The 10,597-nt window shown below is 38.4% G+C and overlaps 1 protein-coding gene across 1 annotated transcript in view; it reads right to left on the bottom strand.

The window, feature by feature from the left end:
* Positions 1-1,882: 1,882 nt before the first annotated feature.
* CACNG6 (calcium voltage-gated channel auxiliary subunit gamma 6) overlaps positions 1,883-10,597 on the bottom strand; it is a 125,204-nt gene continuing 116,489 nt past the window's right edge. The window contains exons 3-4 of the mRNA XM_075276807.1: positions 9,504-9,641; positions 1,883-5,941 (exon numbers count right to left, since the gene is read on the bottom strand). Of these exons, the coding sequence (XP_075132908.1) occupies positions 5,715-5,941; positions 9,504-9,641 (365 nt within the window). The 3' untranslated portion in view covers positions 1,883-5,714. The remainder of the gene's footprint in view (positions 5,942-9,503; positions 9,642-10,597) is intronic.

Genomic DNA, 10,597 nt, shown 5'->3' with positions numbered 1-10,597 from the left:
TCTTTGAATTCCCAGTCAGACAATGGCACTATATGGCAGTAGCAAAAATAGTGGGTGTATATAGCCCCAATTCTATTGCTAGGGGACTTGCAGGGTATTTCTGGGGTGAAGGTGGGGGGCACACCATTGGAACGGGTATCGGGGGTATATATCGGGTATACGGGAATACACTGTCAGTGTATTCCATTCAGGATCCGCGGAAAGCTGGGTTGCGGCGATTGAGCCCGTCAGTGCCACGTTACACTGACAAGCTTCTCCCTGGAATTTAGCTCTTATAAGAGCTGTTGGTTGTCTTCTCCTTCCTATCCTAGCCTGTCCCTGCCTACCCAGAATCTAAGCCCTAGCTAACTGGACGGAAACCTCCGTCCCCGGTGAATTGCAAGCTCAGAATGACGCGAAGCTGGGCGTCGCTGTTCTTTTAAATTAGAGGTCACATGTTTTCGGCAGCCAATGGGTTTTGCCTACTTTTTTCAACGTCACCGGTGTCGTAGTTCCTGTCCCACCTACCCTGCGCTGTTATTGGAGCAAAAAAGGCGCCAGGGAAGGTGGGAGGGGAATCGAGTAATGGCGCACTTTACCACGCGGTGTTCGATTCGATTCGAACATGCCGAACAGCCTAATATCCGATCGAACATGAGTTCGATAGAACACTGTTCGCTCATCTCTACCAAAGAACTGTCTGAGGACTTGAGAAGCAAAATTGTGAGGAAGCATGGGCAATCTCAAGGCTACAAGTCCATCTCCAAAGACCTGAATGTTTCTGTGTCTACCGTGTGCAGTGTCATCAAGAAGTTTAAAGCCCATGGTACTGTGGACGGAAAAGAAAAATTGACAAGAGATTTCAACGCAATATTGTGCGGATGGTGGATAAATAACCTTGACTAACATCCAAACAAGTTCAAGCTGCCCTGCAGTCCAAGGGTACAACAGTGTCAACCCATACTATCCATCTGTGTCTGAATGAAAAGGGACTGTATGGTAGGATACCCAGGAAGACCCCACTTCTAACCCAAAGACATAAAAAAGCCAGGGTGGAGTTTGCGAAAACTTACCTGAGAAAGCCAAAAACGTTTTGGAAGAATGTTCTCTGGTCAGATGAGACAAAAGTAGAGCTTTCTGGGAAAAGGCATCAACATAGAGTTTACAGGGAAAAAAAAAGAGGCCTTCAAAGAAAAGAACACGGTCCCTACAGTCAAACATGGCGGAGGTTCCCTGATGTTTTGGACTTGCTTTGCTGCCTCTGGCACTGGACTGCTTGACTGTGTGCATGGCATTATGAAGTCTGAAGACTACCAACAAATTTTGCAGCATCATGTAGGGCCCAGTGTGAGAAAGCTGGGTCTCCCTCAGAGGTCATGGGTCTTCCAGCAGGACAATGACCCAAAACACACTTCAAAAATCACTAGAAAATGGTTTGAGAGAAAGCACCAGAGACTTCTAAAGTGGCCAGCAATGAGTCCAGACCTGAATCCCATAGAACACCTGTGGAGAGATCTCAAAATGGCAGTTTGGAGAAGGCACCCTTCAAATCTCAGGGACCTGGAGCAGTTTGCCAAAGAAGAATGGTCTAAAATTCCAGCAGAGCATTGTAAGAAACTCATTGATGGTTACCGGTTGTTTGCAGTTATTTTGTCTAAAGGTTGTGCTACCAAGTATTAGGCTGAGGGGGCCAATACTTTTGTCCGGCCCATTTTTGGAGTTTTGTGTAAAATGATCAATGATTTGACTTTTTTTAATTCATTCTCTGTGTTTTTTCATTGCAAGCAAAATAAATGAAGATATTAATACCAAAGAGTTTGTGCTTGCAATCATTTTCTGGAAGAAACCGAGTATTATCTGACAGAATTGCAGGGGTGCCAATACTTTTGGCCAACACTGTATAATGTAAATCCTAGGTACCACAAAGTGTACATTTTCAGGAACTGAAGTAAAGATGTTAAATGTTTAGAGTTTAATAACCAATAGTTTAATAATAGTTTATTACAGAAAATAAAGTGGCATAATATAAGCTTGTTGCCCCCTTCTCCTGATCATGCATAGCAGAATTATAGCAACATAAACACTTGTACAAACAGAGGCTAGACAATAAGTGGTCATTTGTAAATGTATAATAGCTGACAAATGCCAATACTGACGGAGAAACAAACCTACTTTTGCTCTGATTGAAAAATAAAAAAAATTGTACGTCTTCTTTGGAATTGTATGTAATTGACAACTGGGGCCATTTGGAGTTAAGACATGACTTGTGTTGTTTAAAATCAGCATAAATTAGTACAAATTGATAAACTGTGATCTGTATCTTAATGGATATGTTAAACTTTATGTTAAAAATTACAGTGGTAAAATTTCCAAAATTACCAAAAGGTTCCGTGCTACTGTTCAATGAGAATAGCATTCAAGTACACCGGGCTGACTTCCAGTTTTCAAAAACAAAACAAAAAAAAACTAAGATAAATTAAAAGTGGTAAAGAGTTATTTTAAGCTCCAGCTCCATTCATGGACATGAGTAGTATCAGTTGACGTTAGCACTGCCACACAGGCAGCCAAAAACCTTCAACAGAGCTGAGCCTTCGACAGTAACTCTGGTTAGTGTTATAAAACTTAGGTGGAATGAAGCAAAGACTAAATTGCGCAATTAACAGCTAAAAGCACAAACACTGATCACCTCATTGGATAAGGAACAGTGACAGCCAAGTTTAAAATTCTTTCACATTTATATCATGGAAAATATATAACCCATATAATCCTAGATGTACAAGATAGGTATTTCTAAAGCCTTTTTATAGGTCAATGGTTTTTTGAATGGACACAGTCCTTAACTTCTCAAAAAGTACAGCGGGTTCCCATTATACAGGAAGATATAAGGGCGCACTGGAGAATTGCTGAGTAGATTTGCTAAGCTTGCTTCAGAACAGTATGTCAGTCTGTATACAAATGAAAAAGTGAAGGTTTTCTTTTACATTTTTACTTTTGGGAAAGTAGGGCTTTTAGTTGATTTGTGTGTTGATTTCATAGATTTTTGCAACCTTGTCATTATATAACATGAAAGAGGACATGTCACCAAATGTACCAAATGCTAAATAGTATAACTCATTTCATTGCTCCTGTACCCTTGATCAATATGGCTTTTTTTTTTTTAATCCATCTACTAATTCATAACAATATGCCCCTGTAACTTTATAGGTAAATTCGCTCTTGTTTTCTACATGGGTGTAAACTTTGATTTTTTTTTTCTCAGAATATAAAAGATTATCACTTGAGATGTGCAGACCTCTCATGATTAGTTTTATTTTGGGTTCAGATGGCTCAGGTTCAAGATTTGTTTTGGGTTGAATAAATTCAGTATGTACTATACCTTAAAATGTTTAGAACATGGTGTAGAACACCTGCGTATGGGTTCCATTCAAGAATTCCCTTCCCAAATCTTATTGAAAAGTGTAAGCACGACTATTCTCTCTGCATTTTTAGGACAGAAACCGAACAGAAACCCGGCGGAACCCATTATGGTATAAGCGGTTTGGATTTCCGTTTTTTGGGTCCCCAAGTGGACCTAGTGTCGGGGCTACTAGAAACTTATCTATCCAATTTCTAGCTCTCTAATTTGTATATGTGTTAGTCAGTGGGTATAAAATATTTAAAAAAAAAAAAAAAAAACTTGAGAGTCTTCAGTAGTTTATACCTTTTTTAATGGCTATCTTAATGATGATTGATTACAAGCTTGCGGGATAACTCTGATCCTGAAAGCTTGTAATCTGTCATCATTATTAAGTTAGCCATTAAAAAAGGTATCAACTACCGAAGACTCTCAAGTTTTTTTGTTTTTTATATTTTAGCTCTCTAAGGCAAACATAGCCAAAATTATGTCAAAGTAAAAGTGTCATTATTATACTCTGGGTTATCTTCAGACCTCAGAGTATGATAGGTGGAGACCCAGGGGAGATGTAAAAAATAAAAATAGAGCCTGCATACTCACCTTCCTTTACCTCATTTGGGCCTCCTTGTGGCATCTGGCATGTGCCCATGTCACCACTGAGGCCTAATCACAGTAGTAACCCTGGGCACATAACGTCACAGGAAAAGGCCACTAGGAAGCCCAACAGATGTAAGGTTAGTATGAAAGGTTTTTATTTCAAATTTTTGTCATCTTCCCTAGGCCTCCATGTATTATACTCTGAGGTCTGAAAATATATAATATGGTGGCCTTTTTAGTTTTCCAGACACATATCTCCATTGTTTGGTAAAAAAAAAAAAAATCAATTTGTAATATTCGGGTCTAACCCGCGGCAAGCACACTGACCCCATTATAGTCTAAGGGGATCCGTGTGCTTTCACTGCACACCACTTGCAAATGTGTTTGGTAGTCCATTCGGGGGGTTCCCATGTGGACTTCCCTGAATGGATTACTGACGTAGATGTGAACGAGGCTTTACACGGCTTGTGACAAGTTGGTGCATCCATCTCTAATTATCACGATTTGGAGAGAAAAAGATAATTTACATAAAACCTTCCAAAAGCCATGAATGAATCAATGCAGTCGAGTCAGGCTAAAGCCCCACATTGCGGAAATGCAGCTTTTTTTTGTTGAAGATTGTTGTTGCGTTTTTTGTTTTTTTTTAACCAAAGCCAAAAGTGGATTGAGCAGAAGGTAGAAGTAAGAACTCCTTATTTGTTCCCCATTCCTTTTGTAGCCATTCTTGGTTTTGGCTTAACAAACCGCAACAAAATTTGCAACAAAAAAACTGCGCTTCCGCAACATGGGCCTTAGCCTCACAGTGACATTTAATAGAGATATACTATATAGAATTTTGTCCTGGGTGGTCTCTTTAATTATGCACATTATGTAAAGTTAAGATACCTTTGACTTTCCTCTGCAATGACCCCTTCCATTCATTTTTTCTCTGGACATATTCACACATCTGCATTTTGCAGACATGTGATGTTTCATCTGTTTTTAACATTTCCTATACTTTCAATGTGTCTTGGCTCATGAAAAAAGGATTCCATGTGTTTTTTGGGGGAATTTTTTTCTACAGACCCATAGACTTGCATTGACATGAAGCATTTGCATCAGTCGAGAAAATTAATATTCTTGCATGAAAAATGCAAATAGCATACGTATATAAATCACAGATGTGTGAATAAGGCCTTACATGAATAGTCTGGCAACCACTCAAACCTTTTCCTTGCTCAATCACACTTTTTGTCAGTATGTACCTTTTTCTTTGGTTTACATGCAGTACACATAAAATCATAACATATTTGCTCATATTTACATAAAAGATGGACATTTAAATAGTAGATATAAGCATAGTTAAACACGCACAATCACCAGAATAAAAATAACTTTTAATAGCACAATATATTATAACACCAAAATATTAATAGGTTCTATACAATAACCCTCCCCAAATAAAATACATTGACAGAGTTCTGGATGCTACAAAGCTTATTTACAAAAGGAAAAATAGAAACAACCAGTTCAAAATAGGATAGAAATAGTCTGTCCTCATGTTGGAGCCTCATACATTTTCCATAACTCCTGTAGTCTGAATACTGACTGTTACTCTGGATCAGGCGCATTAAAATTACAATGACGTAAACAAACAACTGTCCTCATTTTGCAAAGGACATTACTGTTGGGAACCAGGCAATGTGTGAATGTTCTCTAGCTCATTTGCCAGGAGAATAAGCAATTGTGATCACCGATTCTTGCCTTATGAACTACTTCCTTTTTTCATGCAGTACTCCCATGGTTTCTTGGGCAGTGATGGCAAAACTAAGAAAATGCAACATATTCCCCCAAATATCAAGATGGCTCCTGCTGCTGCTGCACAAGCTACAGACCATGAATATTCATATTCTAGCTGCACATTCTCATTGCTTGCCATTAGCCAGCCAACAGCTTGATGAAATATTGCCATAGTGATTAGGACAAATACACCTGAAAAACATAAATTAAGGGAATTAATGGAAAATAATTATAAAAATTTATATATTTCAAAATGTTGTTTCCCATAATACCCCATAGTGATAAAACTTTTGGTATCTATAAAACAATGAAAGCGATAAACTGAATGGGCTAAAAAAAAAAGTATAAAGTTAAACAACAATTCCCAAAAATCCCTTAATGACATATGACAAACTACTAAGTCATAGTGTTGCTAAGTTGGTATGGAGAGGAGTCAGGAGATAAGCCCTCTTCATACACGGCAGCTGTATTATACATAAGGCACTGCCCCTAACAGCCATGATCAGTGCCTATATCATTCATGGCTCTTAACCCTTTAGCGGAATCTGGATAAACATATAGCTGGGATGATTTAGGAAAACCTGCACTCGCAGGGGGTTGGACCCGATGGCCCTTGAGGTCCCTTCCAACTCTACCATAATAATAATTAAAAAAAAAAAGACGCATTGGTATATTGCTGCAGCGTATATGGGCACATCCATATTGGTCCCATGACAGCTGGGAGCCTATTACTTGCCATGGTTGTTATTGAAGGTTCCCGGTTCTGCTATTACAATTACAATTCACCATGGCCAGCATGTAATAGAAATAAACGCATTTTACAATATATTGCAACTAAGTTGTATTGCAGTATACTGTATAAATTATCAGACTCCTTGGTTTCAAGTATAAAAAAAAATATAACATTAAATTACATTTCCCTAGAACAAACAACTTTAGGCATCCCCGCAACCAAAAATGCCAGAACTCTAAAAATATATAAATATTGAGAATTCTTTCTGACAATGTAACTTTCATTCATTTTTTAATTCATTCAAATATATATTTTATATAAATTTGTGATCAACACATAAAGGAAGCATGTAATTTTTAATGCAAGGTGAATAACATAAAAACTAAAGCTGTAGGAAAAAAAATCTATTGTGTGTGTAAATCCTCATGATAATGGATAGGTACAAAGTTCTGGCTTTTAGAAGGTGGGAGAGGAAACTATCACTAATAAAGAATGAGCTACATTTTTACCTAAGAGATCGGTAAACATAAAAATCATATAAATTATGTTAATTAGTTTTACAGCCTTTCTGAGAAAAACATATAAATCTATAGTTCCATTTTTAAATAAAAATGTTTTTCACAAACACAATTACTAAGGCAATAAAATTTCATAATGCATAAGTTATGAGGAAAATAAAACCTTTTAAGACCGGGGTCCCACGGAATGTCCCACAGCAATAAAGCGCCAGTTTTGGAAATTGCGGCATGTCCACTTGGCGGTTTTTATCGAATTGGGTATGGGATTTAAAAAGGCAAATCGTGTTGTTTCCGTTCTGTGGGGCCCCGGCCTCGTGCTAAAGCCCCACATTGCAGAAACGCAACTGTTTTTGTTGCAGATTTTGTTGCAGTTTTTTGAGACAAATCTAGGAGTGGATTGAACAGAAGGTAGAAGTATAACAACTTACTATATATTTCCCATTCCTTTTGTGGCCATTCTTGGCTTTGGCTCAAAAACTATAATAAAATCTGCAACAAAAAAAAGCTACATTTCTGCAATGTGGGGCCTCAGCCTAAATTTAAGAATGAAAAGGGTTTTCCAGACTAAGGCTAAGGCCCCATGGGCCGGAACCGCCGATCTAAAGCACTGCGGGAACAAACGCTGTGTGAACGCATTGCGGTTCTTCCCACAGCGCTTTGAACAGAAAGTTCATGGAGTTTTCCTTCGCAGACTTTCTGTTACAATTATATCTATGGGAAAGCCACCAGTGTTTCCATAGATATAATTGACATACTGCGATTTTCAAAACCGCAACGGTTTTGGAAATCGCAGCATGTCCGCACTGCGATCTTTTGCCGCAAAGTGGGTATTCACATGAATTCTATCCACTTTGCAAGTACTGTAAAATGCCGCGATTTTTCCCACAGCGTTTTCACCGCGGCCAAATCGCAGCGTTTCCGGCCCATGGGCCCCAGCCTTAGGACTGGCTATCAATGTTTAATAGGTGGGGATATTAACTTGAGGACCTTTACTGACTATTAAAGCTTACCCATGTGGCTGCTCCTAGTGCTCAAGCTCAGAGCCTTCATTATGAAGATAGGCAGGGATTTGGGGGTTTAGACTGAAACACTGAAACCTATCGACCTCTGATGGTCTATTCATTGAATCACCCATCAATATTTTAGGCCAAAAAAACTCTTTAGACTAAGACCCCATGTTGCGGAAAAGCAGCTTTTTGTTGAAGATTTTGCTGTAGTTTTTAAGCCAAAACCAGGAGTGGATTGAGCAGACAGGAGAAGTATAAGAACTTCCTATATATTTCCCATTCTCTTTGTAGATATTCTTGGCTTTGGCTCAAAAAAATCCCACGGCAAACTGCAACAAAAAAAGCTGCTTTTCCACAATGTGGGGCCTCAGCCTTAAAGTCAACCCACATACAAAATAAAAAGTTAAAGTAAAACAAGTACTGTATATCTGTAATTCAGAGCACAGATTAAATAGGGGCAATAGTGAAAAGGGATATTTTCTTATTTTGTTTTTGTTTTGCATTCACCACCACATTAAAGAAACCTTGTTTCGTGCTGATGATAATTGCATAGTGTCACTGCCAATACACTTTGTATTTATTTATTGAATCATTTAAAGAAACTAACATTTATTTTGAGCAAAAAATTTTTGTTTGATAAAGGCTACATGTACACATAAAATCCTGTTATAAGGGAATATGAGCATTGTGAATATCACATAACACATTGCAAGTACAACGGTCTCATATGACATCAGTCCTGCTAAACAATAAGCAAACTGGAGGGCAGCATTGGAGCAGTGGCATTGGAGTGGTGGGGGTCAAATAGGAATGTTTCTTTATTGTCTTATGGCATTTTTCTCAATGAATGTTTTGTTTGATCCCAGACAACTCCTTTAGACTAAGGCCCCACATAGCGAAACATGCATTTTTTTCCAAAGCATTTTTCATTGCATTTCATTTCCTCTGTCGACTTTCTACCCCTATTATACCTATACGGACAACGCCAGCATTTCCATCTGTGTAAATGACATACTGTGATTTACAGAAACACTCATGTTTTTGAAATCACAGCATTTCCACTGCAATTTTTTTAAATTTTTTTTTTGCAATGTGTGGATGGGATTAGCCACACATCTGTGTTTGGTAATCCACTTAGGGAGTCCGCCTGGGGACCCCCCGAACGGACTACCAAATGCATTTGCAAGTGGCGTGCAGTGAAACACACGGACCCCATAGACTATAATGGGGTCAGTGTACTTGCCGCAAGATCTCCGCATGAGTCATGCGGACAGGAAAGTAGATTATGAAGTACTTTCCTGTCTGCATATTCCCTGCGGAGATCTCGCGGACCCCATTATAGTCTATGGGGATCCGTGTGCTTTCACTGCACACCGCTTGCAAATGCATTTGGTAGTCCGTCCCCATGTGGACTCCCCCGAACAGATTACTGACGCAGATGTGAATGAGGCCATAAACTGTTTAATATACAGGTATACATTTGTTTATTTCCTTACCAGAAAGGATGAAAAAGAATGATGCAGGCTTCAAGAGGAACTCCACACCTTTGCTCAAAACCATAGTGATACATATTGATCCCATTATCATAAAAGTTATACTCAAAAGTGACAGAACTGCTGCAGTAATATTTAAATCTGTGGAAGGAAAATAGAAATGTAAAAAAGGATTAAAGTATGGGAAAATATATTAATACTTACAGGTATGTAGGGCTAATCCAAAACTTTAACGGTTGCTTTATAACTAAAAAAATGTATCATTGGTTTATATACAAACACAAAATGATTTAAACTTTACCAGAGAGGCTAAGTCCCAGGGTAACTGTGAGCAAACATTTTCAAAGGTGCAAGTAAATTCTTTACTGAACTTAATTTCAGTACTTTACATGAAAAATCATAAATGGTGTTAAATATATGACACATTTGTATTATTGGTCCATATTATTGCTATATAAATTATAATAATTTACTTACAGATGCAGCGTCCCAGAGTGCCACTGCATTTATTGTTTTTATTGTCTGTGCCTCTGGTTCTGTTATATGTATGTATTGTGTACATGTTATATGTATTTTATACTCCAAATAAAGAACAGGTTGCTTGGCTGCTCAATACTCTGGAAACTTTAAAGCTATTTGCAGAAGGTCAGATTGTCCTAGGTGGCAACCTTAAGCTAGCCCTCAACCTGTTTCTTGACTCTTCATCTTCACCCTCCTCTCACTCCCAGAAGTCACTCAGTAAATTCACAAATATGTTTCAAGACCTGGGTTTAACTGATAGATGATGTTCCGAGCATCAGGCTACAAACTTTTCATTCTATTCTCACTCTGGGAAATCTCACCACTAGAGATGAGCGAGTAGCATTCGATCAAATATCGAATAACATTATAGTCTATGGGAAAAAAAAAATGTTCGACACATTGGATCCTCCAAGTTCCGGAAGTAGCAGGACAAGGAGCATGAGGAGGTTTTTGCATTGAATTCAATGGAATTTTCCCACGTGGTATTCGACCGATACGAGTATTCGATCGAATAGTCGTATTCGTTCGAATACTACTCGCTCATCTCTACTCACCACAGATTAGATTACCTCTTC

Source organism: Leptodactylus fuscus, chromosome 6 (genome assembly GCF_031893055.1).
Source record: "Leptodactylus fuscus isolate aLepFus1 chromosome 6, aLepFus1.hap2, whole genome shotgun sequence".
NCBI lineage: Eukaryota > Metazoa > Chordata > Amphibia > Anura > Leptodactylidae > Leptodactylus > Leptodactylus fuscus.
Note: the sequence above shows the minus strand (reverse complement) of the source record. Positions and strands in the feature narration are given on the sequence as shown.